Source organism: Wasmannia auropunctata, unplaced genomic scaffold (genome assembly GCF_000956235.1).
Source record: "Wasmannia auropunctata unplaced genomic scaffold, wasmannia.A_1.0 LD336000.1, whole genome shotgun sequence".
Classification (NCBI taxonomy): Eukaryota; Metazoa; Arthropoda; class Insecta; order Hymenoptera; family Formicidae; genus Wasmannia; species Wasmannia auropunctata.
Window position 1 is genome coordinate 81,451 of NW_012026890.1, and position 16,829 is coordinate 98,279.

At 36.6% G+C, this 16,829-nt stretch overlaps 2 protein-coding genes across 2 annotated transcripts in view; one reads left to right on the top strand and one right to left on the bottom strand.

Annotated features, from left to right (window-relative positions):
- Positions 1–12,460, top strand: part of LOC105453258 (venom dipeptidyl peptidase 4) — a gene marked incomplete at its 5' end in the record, with an annotated part of 75,538 nt that extends 63,078 nt beyond the window's left edge. Inside the window, 4 exons of the mRNA XM_011695050.1 lie at positions 1,659–1,853; positions 9,675–9,835; positions 10,939–11,150; positions 11,259–12,460. Of these exons, the coding sequence (XP_011693352.1) occupies positions 1,659–1,853; positions 9,675–9,835; positions 10,939–11,150; positions 11,259–11,357 (667 nt within the window). The remainder of the gene's footprint in view (positions 1–1,658; positions 1,854–9,674; positions 9,836–10,938; positions 11,151–11,258) is intronic.
- A 1,658-nt stretch (positions 12,461–14,118) lies between these two features.
- LOC105453259 (DNA-directed RNA polymerase I subunit RPA12) lies at positions 14,119–15,768 on the bottom strand. The gene is made up of 3 exons (XM_011695051.1): positions 15,484–15,768; positions 15,075–15,297; positions 14,119–14,957 (listed from the first exon to the last, which is right to left on the bottom strand). Exons 1-3 carry the CDS (start codon positions 15,614–15,616, stop codon positions 14,933–14,935), a joined length of 381 nt encoding a protein of 126 aa, XP_011693353.1. The 5' UTR covers positions 15,617–15,768; the 3' UTR covers positions 14,119–14,932.
- Positions 15,769–16,829: the final 1,061 nt, after the last annotated feature.

Here is a 16,829-nt window from a genome sequence, read left to right on the forward strand (position 1 = left end):
GAGATGTGTATAAGAGACAGAAATTAGCGAAAACGGATAAGTGATTAGTAAGCACTGTGATACCACATATGTTTTGTATTTAATCAATATAAATAACAGAGACAGAAATTATATCTGAACTATTTGTCAAATTTAGCGAGAAAATTTTAAAATGTAGAGAAAATTTCTCTATGACGTTTAATCAATCCAGATTCCAATTATATTTGGTTATGAGACCTATATTTTCTTGCATATATTCTTAGAATATTGTTGTTATAAATTCTACGTATGACAATTTTTTAGCAGATACAAAAAACAGCGATATAATTTAAGTGTAATATTTATAATTCTAGCTGAAACAGCGAAACATTTCCCTGAGTGTAAGATTTCTTCTTTTTTATAACATAACTTCAAATGCCATTTGCTAATCTTAAATTTGAAAATCAATTAGTTGAAAAGTTTATATTACCATTAAATTACCATTCGATTTAACATTAATCACATCACAAATATCTGCAAATAGTAACGTTTTCGAAAAATTTCATATACTTTTCGATATATAATTAAGTCGACCATGAGAAAAAGAAATATACATAACAGAGAAAAGAGAAAATTGACGTGTTAGGAAAATTGATTAGCAATTAATCACGCGTGTATTAATAAACAGAAAAAATCGTACGAGATATTTTCTTTCTTCAACATTCTTATCCTTTCGTCTTATGACTTTCCCGTACGTGCCAATGTCCGATAGAGCGGATCGTCGGTTATCATTACAGTCTATTTCGCTTCGATCCCACTATATGCGTGTTTCACGATACCGCCGAGCCTCCGTATCGCCGTCGTTCTCGAGAACATTCGCGTTTATATCACGCCATCGTCGGGATCGTTACTATCCGTCTCTATTTCCGCGTCAGTGTCGGCGCGGCGCGCCCCATCTTGAAAATGCCGTATCAGAAAAGCCATCTTCGTTCTCGAACTTCCATTTCCTAATTCTCGTCACCCGTTCGGCTCCTCTCTTTGTGCTTCCTTCCTTCGTCTTCTCTGAGCCTCTTCCGCGGAAGTGGCACCAAGATTTCCCGCCAAACGACCGTCGAGAACCGTAATGAGCGTGAAAGCCGAGAAAATGGCTCGCTAAACAATCGGGGGAAGTGGCCGAATACATCCGCTAAATTTAATGATAAGATTAGGATTTTTTTTACGAAGAAGAAAGGGCCAATTTGGCCGAGCATATTGCAGGATAGATTTGATCTAAATAGATTTAATTGTCGGAGCTACAGCGGCACTCTCTAAATAGATATTTAATCGTCTTGTTATGCCACATCTCACTTTCTATTTTTAATTACATTAATAATTTTATAATTATCGTGTATATAATAAATTTGCATCATTAACATTCTTTATTTATAAATTAACTAATAAGTAAGGCGCAATTAATTTCTTAATTTCTCTTTCGTCGCACGTAATTTTCGAAAAGTCGGACGCCAATGCGAAACTGCAGAAATAATAAGAATCAAGAGAGCACCACATCTTCTCTGTTCCAATTTGTGTCGGTGTAGAGAAATCAAGCTTGCAACACACGTGAAAATGAACAAATGCGTGAAATCGTGAATAGGACGATGAAAGTTATCGATAATGTGATGTTCCGACAGCCTGTGTCACGCAATCTGTCTGCCTTTCAGGTACGGTGGCCCGGATTCGTATCAGGTGACGGAAAAATTTAACATCGATTGGGGCACGTATCTTGTAACAAACAAAAGTATCATATACGCCGCCATCGACGGCCGCGGCTCCGGATTAATGGGTAACGACATGCTGTTCGCCGGATACCGCCGACTCGGCACCGTCGAAATTTTCGATCAGATCAACGTCACCAGGTAAGTCTATACTGTCGTGAAATTATTCCGATCGAATCGATTTTCAGTTTCCGAAAAGAAAAAAAATTCAATAATATTGTTTAGAAGTTGAATTAAGATGGTTCTTTGGTAAAGTGTCGGAAATTTAAATTGTAATCTCGTTTTTTTTAGAAAAGTTTTAAATCACGGTTGTGTGCAGTTAGTCATGCAAAGAAGCGTCTCCGATCCCAATGTATAAGTTACACGTGAAAAGTTACATTTTCAACTTTTTTTTTTCTCTCTTATCTCATCGTCGACTTACTCTAGAATTTTGCACACGTCAAGTTCGGTCAACTTCAACTTTTTATCATATAAAAAAAATTGGACATTTCTATCGTAAATCGATTTACTAAAGAACCACCTTGAAAGTCGCGACCGAATCAATCGCGCATGTAAATGATAGCCTTTTATATTTTTATATTGGAGATTCCGAAGGGAAATTCAATATCCGACACGTAAAATCGTGAATTCATATAAAATTAAATTTACTTCGTCGGACCCCTCGCCCCTCGGCAAGAGCAATTCACCGCTAAACCCATCTAACGCATCCGCGTCCATTTTTCCTGAAGGAGGGATCTATATAATAACTTATAGCAAGCGTGGTCATATCCCCGGCGCGTTGGAGTAAGGCGCGCGTATTACGTTTACCGCGTTTACGCCACGTTTACACGTATATAGAAGACGCATTATATCGTTAACCCGAGATTGCCTCCGACGCCAGCCGCCGCGCCGCCGGGATATAGCTCTCGACGTGGCGGTGATGTTAACGAACGAACGCAGGCGGGGGCCTCTCCGAGGCCGGTGGCGCGCGCTCGTCCCCGGCTGGAAGTGCGGCGAACAAAGTTTTGCTTTAGGACAAACCTAATTATAGGCGAGGCCTCAAAGTGACTTATCACCGCGCGATCGGAGTAATTCGTTAACCCCCCCCTATAAGTTAACTAATCTAACTCCGGCTCCCCCGGCGCGTCCGAGGCCCGTGTTTAACGAAGTTCTTTTCACGGCGCGGACACCTGAGAGAGATGGAGAGATAGACAGATAGAAAGAGAGAGGGGTAGAGAGATAGAGAGAGATAACCGCCGCCGCGTTAACAAGAAGAAAATTGCTCGTACTTTTATCTGAATTTATCGGCTGACCCTCTCCACGCCCGCGCCGTCGAGTGGCGGGTACCACGAAGAAGAGCCGGGCTCTCTTCCTATCGTATTTCCACTTAGCTGCCACGAGTAATTTATCTCGATGGCGGGAAAAGGGTGAGAGAAAGAGAGAAAGAGGGAGCGCGTAAGCGAGACGGATCGGTAGCGCGCGCGCGCGAGAGAGAGAAAGAGAATACGCCACTTATACGACCGTCCGTCTTTAAACCGAAACATCAAACTTCCGGTCGCGATGAATAATGCCCGTTCCGCGCCGGCGGCGGCGGGGTCATATTTTATCGTTTAAGCGACAACGCGCCGCGACCGCGAAGCCGCAAGCTTGACGACGCGGCGCGGCGCGTAGACCGACGCGCGGGCGGGAATCTCCGGATGGAAGTTTAGTAAATAGCAACAAGAAATTAGCGCGCGCGGCCGCGGCGGTGTGTAAAGTAAATTGTTGAATTTCAGTAGATGTTATTACACCACCGTGGACCGAAACGCGACCGCGCGGTAAACTTGTAACAGCGATTTTCTCTTTCGTTTCGCGGAGATTTTATTTACATCACTTCCAGAGGGCTCCGCCCTCCGTTTTTCCCTTTGACGACCGGACGTCTTTTCGAATAATAACCGGAATAACAACGCTAGAAATATTGCTACAAAATTGTTTTCTCATTGTGCGGTCCCAAACGTTTTAATAGCTTCATTATTTTTTTGCTCGACGAACCATTTTTTTTCTTATCACTGCCGTGGCGTTCCGCGAAGGTAAACAAAGAGCTCGCGTTTAATTGTATTAAAATACAAATTACATTACAGGTAGAAAAAAAAACATTTAGTTGTACGTAAGTTAATTTAATTTCTTATAGACAATGAGAGATTTCTTTTTCTCTCTATAAAAGAAGTCGTGGAACTTCACCTTTCGGTTCAGCGACCGAAGTGCACACAGGTCGGAGAAAGCACGAGGAACACCTGGGGTCACTTCCGTGAGCATATATTTTAAGTTCGATGCTTAAATATTGAATGGACCAAATGGTGTCATCGGTCTGTACAGTAACCTTTACGGCAAGCGTTTATTTGAAGAATATCGTCCCGAAATATAAATAAAGCGAAAATTTGCGACCGCCTGCAGACACAGAGTGTGTAGCTGTCGATATTTGCACTGTCACCTTTATCAAAAAGGAATAACCTCGCACGTCAGAGATATGCTCCTCGATGCTTTCCATTTTCGAGTGCTATGTGAAAAATTTAGCGGCGAGATCAAATTTTAGCGCGAGCCTCGAGATCTTTCCTGTTAATTATGTATGGTGATCCATAGAGGTGTGCGAATCAAGTATTTGCATGGTCGAATCGAATCGAATCAAATCGAATCTCTTTAATTCGAATATGAATCGACTCTGAATCAAATTTTCCCAGATTACCATTACATGTTAATTTAAACGTAATAAATATCAAAATTTACAATTTACATTATTTTACGCAATGATTTAAACAAACTGAAGACCTATTCTCGATTTACATCTCATTACAAAAGATCATGATCTTATGTGACATTTTGAACTAGAAAATATTAATAACATGTGTATACACGAATAGTTAAAATACTGTCGAATATTTTATTAATCTATATGAATACATTACACGGAAAGAATAATTTTGCTGAATCCAGATCTGAAAATAATTTTTGTTCAATAATCGAAATAATTTTGTGCGAAAATCAAAGTGATTGCTAAAATATCAAAACGTTTTATAGCAATGCTTATCAGTTTCAATATTCCAACAAATTATTTTTAGATCTGTTTTTAGCAACATTTTTAGACCTTTCAACAAAATCATTTTTTCCGTGTACACATATCAAAAATACTTACTTATTAGATAAAAATAATTGCGCGGGAGACGTAAATGAACCAAATAAAATAGGCGATCGATTCGAAGTCGAACCATTGTTGATTCTCGAACTATTCGATTTCGAATCTTGTAGATTCGAAAACGAACTCGAATCGAATCTACGGAAAGGACGATTTTGTTGAAAGATCTAAAAATTTTGCTAAAAACAGATCTGAAAATAATTTTTTGTTGAATCATCAAAATAATTTGTTGGAATGTTAAAACTGATAAGTATTGTTATAATACGTTTTGATATTTTAGCAATCACTTTGACTTTTACACAAAATTATTTTGATTATTGAACAAAAATTATTTTCAGATCTGGATTCAGCAAAATTGTTCTTTCCGAGTGTGATTCGATTCGAATTCAAACCATTCGCACATCTCTAATGATCCACTGATCGTAGATTCTCTTAAAAAAGTATTCAATCGCCAATGCGTCAAATGGTATTCGCGAAAACGCAAGCGTGTTCTACCCGCACGTTTCCCGGTGTTCTACGCCGCGACGTTTTGCTGGTGCATCGTCCGGAGCGTAAAAAGCGAAGTTGGGAGACAGCCAAACGATTGCGGAAGAGTCGTCCGACTCTCTTCAACCCGGCGAAGAGCTTCGCGAAGCTCTTCCTAGTTTCCGCCGCCTCGCCTCGCTTTCTCCCTCCGTGCGTCAACCCTTCGCGAAAACCCCCGCGTTTCGTCTCCTTTTTGCCGGCCTTTGTTCCGTCATCGAACCGGCTAACCAGACCGATTAACCAAGCTCGTCGCTGCAGGTCCGCGCCCCACCCGCTGGTTCCACGACCGCTTAATTGGTGAATAACGAGTGACGTAAGCGGCGTTGAAACGCGGAAATCTTGGGGACGACGACGCAACCCCTCGTAAGCGTAATGATCCTTTAAATGGGGGGAGAGAGAGCGACTAACAATCGTTTTCCCCCTGAAGGGAAGAAAATCATAGCTCCGCGCAAACCATCCGTGGTTGATCTCAAGATTGAGTGTGTCGCAGGATTAGGTAATTAAATCAGTGTAAATAAATAAAGTGGCAGTCGTGTAGACAAGAGAAGATGCAACAGAATTGTAAGAAAAAATTAGATTAGTACGCAGCATCATCATACGCGATATTAATAAACAGACAGTTACACGGAAAGAACGATTTTGTTGAAAGATCTAAAAATTTTGCTAAAAACAGATCTGAAAATAATTTTTTGTCGAATTATCAAAATAATTTCTTGGAATGTTAAAAATGCTGATGAGCATTGCTATAAAACGTTTTGATATTCAATCACTTTGACTTTCGCATAAAATTATTTTGATTATTGAACAAAAATTATTTTCAGATCTGGATTCAGCAAAATTGTTCATTCCGTGTAGTTAAAAAAAGGAAAAGGATTTCTTGAAAGGATTTGGAAGATCCGATTTATCGTAATACTTGTTTTTCTATATTGCTCGCAAAGGAAAAAAATCTAATGTGTTACATCGTGCCAAAAATCATTAGACATTAGACGTTCTTTAAAATTCATGACGCGAAATTTTTTCCCTCAAACGATAAAAAAAAGAAGAAAGAATATTCCAGCTCTCGTAGCCCGAGATACGTCATCATTCCAAATTAATTAACATTAATTGCAATTCAAAGATTTATCTCTCTATCTTCTTACTCTTCAGTGTGTTTATTTCTATCGCGTTCGTTATCGATTCCGTGTTTTCAATCCCGTCGAGAGGGACCTTCCCAATGATTTAAAGAATCCGGACGTACACGCGATCGTAATTAAAACCGCCGGAGGAAAATCCCGCCTTGAAATTCGCGCGGTGGATCAGTCCGCGCGGTGTTCCCGTAAGGACTTCCAACAAACAAGGGCAACGAGACAAAGACACGGGGGAATGCCGATGGAGTTTCGGCGGGACCGAAATACGTATATATCCTCGAGTCCTATATACGTAACGTTTGCGAGCCGCAAAACGAAAGAGAGGAGCGTCTCGGTCCGAGTTTCTTCCTCTTTTCCTCCCCGTCTGTAGTTTTTCCTCCTCTTTTTTTTTCTTTCTTCCTCCTTTTTTTCTCGCGGAAAGAAATAGAATTCGACGTACCGCCGGTCGATTTACGAGGTAAATAAATTTCACCGAGAGCGAACGGGGAGGAAGGAAGAAACGAAATCTGCCGCGCGTCGCCCTACGAGGCGCCCGTTTACTATTTCCACGGGCGGTCGGCCGGCCGGCCGACCGACCGACCGGTCGACCGGCCGGCGTGGGCGCTAATCCCGCCGGGACCATTATTATCGAACACACGAAAGATGCCAGAGACAATAGCCCGAAAAGATTGGAAGGAAAGAAATACGAATTCGCCCCCTTTTCTCCCCCTCCCCCTCACCGCCCCTCGACGGCGCGGCGGCGAGGGCAGCGCGCGTCGCTTCGCGCGGGCGAATCCACTCGGGTTTCCCGGAAATCATGAGGCGAGACGTGGCGCTCAATCTGGGAGACGTCTGGAGAGATACACGGGTCGTCCCAGAGGTAACATTCGCGTTTCCTCCGTCCGTGGGTTTCCTCGTCCAAATTGCAGTTGATCTTTCTCTAAGGGTATTGCGATGAAATACCACTTTTTCTAACTCCCTTTAATTCTCAATGCCGCGAGTCTGTTGGTAATTGGAAAGGTAGTTAAAGTGCAGCCAAGAGCATTGTCCGTTTTGAATGCACACGCAAAAAAAATGACTTACAATCAGCTAAATATCAGTAGCTACACGGAGAGAATTTTATTTTAAAATTTATCCTGAAAATCATGTTAATCGTAGGACAACATAGTATTTCGACAAATTTTATGTGATTTTCACTATTTTTTTAAACATGTACTACAACAAATTTATTGTAGTACACAGTAAAAAAAACAGAAAATCACATAAAATTTGTCGAAATACTATATGTTGTCTCACGATTAACATGATTTTTGGGGTAAATTTTAAAAGAAAATTCTCTCCGTGTAATTCGAACTTTGCTGTCATTGATAGCAAAGTTAGCTATTTAAAGATAAAATATATTTATTACGAGATACAATTTTATTAGCTAAAATAAAAGCATCCTTTAACAGGAGTAGCTAAGAAAGTGGCATTTACGGAAAGAGTGATTTTGCTAAAAAATTTAAAAGTTTTGCTGGATATTCCTCAATAGTATTTAGCTAAACGTCATTTGATTTCACTAGCAAATATTTTGTGCTGTAGCGCCTAAATTTTAGCAACAAATAAATTTAGCTTTGACAGTATAACGATATTAGCTGTCTCTGTTTTTAAAGATACACATTATATATTTTAGCTACGGCTATATATTTTAGCTACGTCGGCTAATCCCTTCTCTGTGTGCAAAATGAAAAGATGAACATTGTTGTCAAAACCTTATCCACACCTGTAACACATTGCTTTTGAAACTTAACTTGCTTTTATTTTAAAATATTTTTACGCCGAAATCTATAATTTCAGCAATACAGATAATTTATGTTTATAATTTTAAACACGGAAAGAGCAATTTTGCTGAATCCTGCAGATCTGAAAATAATTTTTCTTCAAAATCAAAATAATTTTATACAAAAGTCAAAATGATTGCTAGAATATCAGAACGTTTTATAGTAATGCTTATCAGTTTTAACATTCCAACAAATTATTTGGATGATTTAACGAAAAATTATTTTCAGATCTGTTTTCAGCAAAATTTTTAGACCTTTCAACAAAATCGTTCTTTCCGTGAAGCAACTTCGAATTTTCAAAAAATATGAAAACTTAGTGCAATTCTTGGACAGTGTTTCGAGTTTCAATGAAACTGTATTTTTTAATTTAACAACATTGTAATTAATTCAAACGATTTCGTCTGAAAGAGCTTAATTGATGTAGAAAGTAATTTAATAAAATTATTGCGGGGCTGTGAGAGAGTTTGATTTCTCTGAAAAGTTTCGATAATTATAACTGCATTACTGCAGAAAATTGCAGTTGCGTGACACACGTTTCACGTGGAAGGCGATGTGTGGCACGTGTTCTTTAATTCGAGGCGTATTGGTAGTACGATCGCGCGGAGTGCACGCGAGATAATAGAAGATACGTACGGCCTACGGGGAGGGAGAAGAGGGGAAGCAGAAATTACAAAGTATTCATCGATTCTTATCGCAAAGCGGTCGACTTATCCCGTATAGGCGCTTCAGCGAGAGGGGGGCGATTGTCTTTTTACGAGCGCTGCGGCATTCTCAGGCAAAAGAGGGTAATCTCGTAGGACGTTTCTGCGCGATCCTCCTAAACGGAGACGAAAGAATTCATCGTAGGCTGTCGTCTCGATACTGTTTCCGAATTTGTAGAATAGAACGATCGCGAGAATATCCTTTTTCTTTGCTGTCATGTCGCAGCTGTCTCGTATACCGTGTCTTATAAGCGTAAAAGTTCAAAAATATATTTTCTGTCAGTAAGAATAGATTTTCGTAACATTAGAATTGAAGAAGAAAAAACTTGTACCTCCAGTCGGAACTGAAAGCTTTTTCCTACAATTTCTGTAATTCATGGAATTGATTAAATATAAGTATTTTAAAAATTACGAAGAGTCCAGAAATTTATTTTGAGAATATCGTTATTAATAACTTCAAAAATTATAAAAATCTTCTATATGACTGCCCTTTTCTCTCTTTCTTTTTCTTATGCTGCAGCGCCACAGATACTTTTTTATGAAATGTTTAAAACGCTTAATCAATTTCGTGAGTAATCGTGTAGATGATGTATTTTAGCTACATGTGCTTCAAGATCGTATTTTCAGTGATATTGATTCGAGCTTTTCTTTGCTTCTCGCAGGCATTTGCAGGACAAATTGCCCTTCATTGACCGTACCAGAACGGCGATATGGGGCTGGAGTTATGGTGGATACGCGACCGGCATGACGCTCGCCATGGACTTAAAGGGTGTCTTCAAGTGCGGCATGTCCGTCGCGCCAGTTACGGATTGGGCCCTTTACGGTACGTATAATTGATAGGTATTCGATAATTAATGGCGCAACACGTAAAGTATTTTCAGTCTACAATCGCGATTTCAAAGGGAAGGTAAATGATTGAGCACCGTAAGCTCGAATTATCTTGCGACAGGATGAGCAGTTTCTTGTAAAATTACCGAACGCCTTAACGTAGCCAGAGTCAGTTTGCGCGTTTTAACGGTAAAAAAATAGAAAAAGCAAAAAATCTTGATAAACGAATAAGACGGAAGATATACCGTGCTTTAAAATTAACGGAAAGTATTTTCACGAAGGATAGAATTTCGTAACGTTAGGACTAAAGCAGAATCTCTTCGTCTCTTCAGGCGAAACTTAAAGTTTTTTTGCTTACTGTAACGAATAATTAAAATGTAGTAAATAATTTAATTTAAAAAATAACAAAAATAATAAAAGCTTTTCAAGTAACTGTAATAATATAATTAAAACTTAAAGCAGGAAACGTTAATTCTTATTCAAATTAATAAAATCTCCTTTTATTCTGGGTTAAATAATTTGTCTTATATATTTCGCACGTTTCAAATGATATTTAAAATATGTAATAAAAAAATATCGAAAAAATAATTAATTGAAACTAATATTGCATCTTTATTTTCCGATATTGCTGCGACATCATCGCGCTTTCGAGCAATATTTTCCCAGCTTTTGATATCCCTCGCCATAAACGAATATTGTTAAGAGAGTTTACTTACGGAGAAATGCAGCTTACTTACTTAAAATGACTTATGTTAAGCTCATTCGCCCCCGGGATTTGTCTAAGAATTTTTTACGCACCGCCGTTTTAATGAAGAAAAGTGAGCGCTCCGTGGAAAAGACGCGCCACTGCAGCTTTAATATTACTTTTTCAACTGCTTTAAATTCGTGTCAGCGTTTACCTCCTTTTGTTAGAGCACGCGAGAAAAATACACGTGATTTACAGGATGACGTTAAAAAGACTTATGCAGCGTCACACTTGTGCAATTTCTGCATAAGATATTACGTGCCACACAACCGTACCTTTTTCGCCTCCCCTCCTTTTTTTATCCGCGCGCTTTTTTTTTCTTTTTAATTACCGTGTTAATTGCTTGATTACAGATTCGATTTATACCGAGCGGTTCATGGGTCTGCCGACCGTTGCCGATAATCTGCAAGGCTACGAGCACGGTCAGCTGCTCAACAAGGTCGACAATATCAAGAATAAGATGTACTACTTGATTCACGGTACTCTGGACGACAACGTGCACTATCAACAGTCGCTGATGCTCGCGAAGGTGTTGGAGCAGAAGGACATCCTCTTTAGACAACAGGTACGTCGTCCGTTTCCCGCGCTCCTCGAAGCAAAGGGATCGAATTAAGGAAATAAAAAGTGCCGAAATACAATCGCGGGATAATCGCAAATCTTTCGCCTTTTGCAGACGTACACGGACGAGGACCACGGTATCGTCCAGTCGCGAGCGCATCTGTACCACTCGCTGGAGAACTTCCTGGACGAATGCTTTCAGACGTCATCATGATCGGAGCACGGGATAGTGATGACAATCTAGACGCTGTACACCACCTGCCTCACACTTGTAAATACTTTGTCACGTGTACATAGTTTATGTACGATATGTAATATGAGCGTTTAGAGAGAGAGAGAGAGAGAGAGAGAGCGTGTACATAGCAGTGTGAGATTGCCGAAGGAGGATAGGAGAGAAGAGAGAAAAGAGAGAAAGAAAGCGAGAGACCGAGCGTAAAAATGTCAGAAGAGATGGAATAATTAATTTAGACACCAGTGTCGTCGCGAAACTATGCAGGGCAAGTCTGTAAGAAAACATGTTTGATACGTTTTTTAAAGTACCCGATAAAAACGGTGCGTCGAAGGCCTAATAACGGCGCGAGCTCCGGTCGTCTCGCCGTTCAGACCTCACTAGAATGTATTCCGTATCGTCGCAGCTCGTACTTACATTCTCAGCGCACAGGTATTGTTCAAACGTTGTATTAGCGCGCGCGGAACTGTTATTCCTCGGATGCGGATGGCCGAATGAATCAACTTGACATCAGTCAGTCAATAGCAGAAATATAAGGCGCAATCTTTCACGATTTAATGACGATTCTCGTTTAATGAGTTCGCGATATTATTTAACGAAATCTTATTCCTAAGGTGAATAAGATATTCGTAATGGAAACTTATTATTCCTTGATGAATAAAAGCTTCCACTTATATCATCAATATTAAAAATAAAACGATAATCGGCAAATTCATGAATTAATTAATACAAGTTTGTCAGTAATCTATGTGTCAAATTTTTTCTCGGAGCTTTCCTGAGATGAAAAAAAAAGTATTTTTTTCTTAATCTAAATCAATTACGCACACCACAATAATTTGATCATCTGGAATAGCATACTCTCGGTATTCATATACATTACATTTATTCAATATACTAGTATGTTAAATTATTTTTTTGTTACTGCAATCGCACTTTCTTTCCGATAAAACATTAAGTTGACATATCAAAATGTTCACATATATGAGTTCAGTTACCATCTTGATAATGAGATTTCTTAACATTTAAAAAATATATAAATAAATTTACGTTGACACAAACACACATAGTTTTTCAAAATAAATTAGAGAAAAATATGATCGAGATATACATAATTTTTTTATGTAATTTGAAAGCCTTGAAAAAATATCTGCCATATCAAAATTGAGATTCTTAAAATATAATGTTTCAACGTTTGAAAAGTAAAATACGTGTGAAATAATGCTTTATAAAATAGATATGTGGAATTCTCAAACTTATTTCAAGTTTATGATATATAAATTAATTTTTCACGAATGATGTGTTATTCATCACATAAAATATACACTTCTGACGATAAAATAAAAAAGTACGTTGTTGTGTGCATTGCAAACACTTCGACAATAATATTATCGAGGATATTCTGAAATATAACAATTATTACGGTGTTTACATTTGTATTTGAATACTGAATCTGTCAAATAATTACAATATATTATGACATTTAAAATCTCGATAATAACATATATAATTGATATTGTAAAACGTGCTAAAAAATTTTGATTTCAATGCAAAAATGAATTTTCTGAACTCATATATGTTATCTTAAGGCTCTGGAATACTCTGCAAAAATATAAAACTTATGTATAAAGAAGCAAATTAATACTGATTATTATGATACGTGATATTAATAATCGCGTACTAGCATTACACATAATTATATATCGTGCTAATCAAACAGATCTTGACGAAATAAGGATTGTATTGTACAAGCACACGGTCTTGTCAACAACTTTACAACATTCGCCGATGACGTAACCAATTAATATACAAAAATCAAAATTTTGCGTACACAATATATTATGATACAAAAATGTGAAATTAAGCCAATCAATTTTTGAGATATATTTAGGAGTGTTCTTGAAGCGTAATATATTTTCACAACACCGTTTTGATCAACTGTTGTAACGTTCGTAATTTTTATGAAAGTGCAACAACGTAAGACACTGTACGATGATCGACAAAAGTTATATAGAAAACGGTAACCAAATTATACTTTCAGAATTGACGATAATGTACGTGAAAGCAATGTTTTGTAATGATCTATAGGTAGATGACATATTATTTTTTTGTATCTCTACAAACCGTTGCACGTTTCGAGAGAGGCATTTCACTATGAAAATAATATGTACAAAGACATTTCCATAAAAAGAATATATAATAAGTAATAAAAAGCGTATGATAATATGCACAAGTTATTAAAAACGTATGTTTTTTTATAAAACATATATACTTTATGCTATGGAATATATAATATTTGGGAGATATAAGCATCGCGTTTGATAATTGTATTGTTATAAAGATATTGATCCTAATATTATTTTAATATGTAAAATCTTTCGAATGAGAAGTGTGTTAATAATAAGATCCTATCATTCGAAATCTTTGAAATTTATTTCGTGACAAAGAAACGGTATTACTTAGATTGTGGATACTGCAAAAGAAATATTGCTAATATCTCACTAATATAGAACTACATGCGATTATTAAATAATTTTAAAATATTTTATAATTTCTTCCGTAATGACTTTCTAATCTAGTTCTGTTTAAAAAATGTTTTAAAAACTCCGTAATAAAGTTCTTCAAATTAAATTCTTCAAGATAAAATCAATTCGAAGTTTTTTTAAAGCTAAATAGATTTTAGGCAAAAATTGCATTAAATCTTAATTGTTTGAAAAAGTAATTCATGCATGTATCGATTACGTCTTTCAGTAACAAATTTTATTTCTCCACTTTAGCTTATACTGTGGGTATACCAGAGTATTAAGAAAGTGCAATTACATCACTTTATATATCACATTTGTATATCTATAGTTTACGTAATGCATATAAAATTCAAGAATTAGTTTATTGGGACACCTTTCCTTAACGTAAGATAGCATATCTACTTCTTATTATTGTTAGACCACGGGCAAATATTAGTGCCAATGTGTAAATGCATACCTAGGATAAGTAAGGAACTATCGACAAACTCTCTATTAAAAAGTTTTTTAATGCAAGGACCACTGTAATAATTTTGAGAGTGGATCAAGATGAATTTATTAAAATAATTGTTAACTTTTCTCCAGACACGCGCATTGTATATACCAAATTACTTACTTGAACACTTAATTAAGGTAAAGGAACATTGTTAGAAAGAAAAGATATTGTGACCCAGTAGAATTATGAAATTATGACAAGTGTACTCTCTTTCACCACTATTTGTTGAGTGTATTATAAATAAAGCTCTATGTTTTATTAAAGCGATGTATTTTTATCTTGAGGTATAAATCTCATAAAGACGCCCCGCTGTATGCTTTTGTATGTACAAATAATAATACTTATTAACAGAACTCTAGAAGCAACTGACATTACATGTTTTAATAAAAATATGTAGAGTACAAAAATATAATTTCTTTTTCAACTATTTCGCGCAGTATAAAAATAATATGTATTTTCTATTCTCTAAAAAGAAAAAAAAATTGTACTTGTTCCATATGACAAAATTCCTTATAAAATAAGATATATAACGCGATTTTTTTATGTTATGAATTTTCTGTTTCCTTGAATCTGCAAATAAAATAATTCATTCATTAACATTAAGTATTACAAGCGACACAAAAACTGAATTTCATCTGAAGATAATATCCGAGCGCTATGCCAATATTATTATATACAGATACGTACTTGCATTTGGTACATGTGTAAAATACAGTCTGTCCTTCGTCAGCAGATCTCAATTGCAATGTTGCATAGGACATTTTGTCGTTTCGACACTGAGGACACTGTCGCTCTACCACTGGCCCATCTGCATCGTCATCACTATCTCTCTCATCGCCTTCTCTGGCAGACGCATAAGTGTGCTTAGTATTAAAAAAGATTGTATGCGTCATTCCCATGTCGCCAAAAACTGCAAAACATAATAATAGCAATTGATTATCCAAATTAATATAAATTCTCAGCTCTACTGCTAGTTAAAGCTTGCACACAAAGGTTTTTTCAGTGGCATGCCACTCTCTCTTAAATTAGCGTACAATTTATATATATTATTTTTTTTTTTTTTAAGAAAAGAACTTTTTTTCTGTCCAAAAAGCACCTTCAGAACCCCATTCTCTCTTGCACGTGTAACATGTGACGCCGCCTCTTTCGCCAAGCAAGGGTAAAACTGAACCACAATCCGGACAGAAGCCAGGCGCAGTGATGAAACAGCTATCGTTGTTATTTGCCATCGTTTAACATTCAACACGTGACTTATATGAATAAATCGAATAACTTATAAATTATAACCTGTATACTGCATTGTCGCTCATACACAGTGTATAACCTGAGAGAAAATCTTGAGAGAGGACATGACGGCATTGACGGCTTTCGCCTCAAAAGTGCCCTCGTGCACTAACGCCCTCTGAAGAAGTGGATGTAATCTACATAGCTCACATTCACTTTTCTGCACCGCGGGTATACCAATTTGTGGTGCGTGTCCGTGCTGCATCCACCTTGCCACCGGCCGCGAGTGGCAAATTGACAATATCTTTTTTTCTTATAATTATACATTCAGGGCTGGGCAAATTTCAAATACTTGTATTTGAAATACAATTTGTATTTTGTATTTTGTATTTCAGCGGAACATAAAAGTACATTTTGTATTTTTATTTCAAATACAATTTCAATCTATTTTGTATTTGAAATATACTAAAGAAATTATTGAATATAAAATATATTTTTTTACAAAGTATACGTTCGATTCAAATAACAATTTATACGACATCGTTTGTTCGGGGTGATGGTTGGTCAAAAAAAATTTTTATTTAAAAAATTGAAAAATATAAAAAATCGTTTGAGGTCAAGTCAATCGTAGTTATTCGATACATTTTTTGATTCTTAATATAAGAAATTTTTCAAAAAATTTTTATTGTAAAAATCGAAAAATATAAAAAATCGTCTGAGGTCAAGTCAGTCATATACATTTTTCGATTGTTGACATATAAGAAATTTTTCAAGAAATTTTTATTGCAAAAATCGTCTGAGGTCAAGTCAGTCATAATCATTTTATACATAGTCATAGTCATATATTTTTCGATTTTTGCAATAAAAATTTTTTGAAAAATTTCTTATGTCAAGAATCGAAAAATGTGTAAAATGACTATGACTGACTTGACCTCAGACGATTTTTTATATTCTTCGATTTTTGCAATAAAAATTTTTCGAAAAATTTCCCGTGTCAAAAATTAAAAAATCCATGAAATGACCATGACTGACTTGACCTTAGACGATTTTTTATATTTTTCGATTTCTGCAATAAAAATTTCTCATAAAAGTTTCTCATGTCAAAATCGAAGAATGACCATGTAGGAGTTGACCTAGGTCGATTTTTTATATTTTTCGATTTCTGCAATACAAATTTTTCATAAAAGTTTCTCATGTCAAAAATCGAAGAATGACCAT

Excerpts from the sequence above, each read along its gene's own strand:
- LOC105453259 (XM_011695051.1), bottom strand. The coding sequence starts at position 15,616 with ATGGCAAATAACAACGATAGCTGTTTCATCACTGCGCCTGGCTTCTGT. Across the intron at positions 15,298-15,483 it reads GAGAGAATGGGGTTCTGAAG|TTTTTGGCGACATGGGAATG; the intron begins GTGCTTTTTGGA and ends TATGTTTTGCAG. Across the intron at positions 14,958-15,074 it reads TACACATGTACCAAATGCAA|ATTCAAGGAAACAGAAAATT; the intron begins GTACGTATCTGT and ends TTTTATTTGCAG.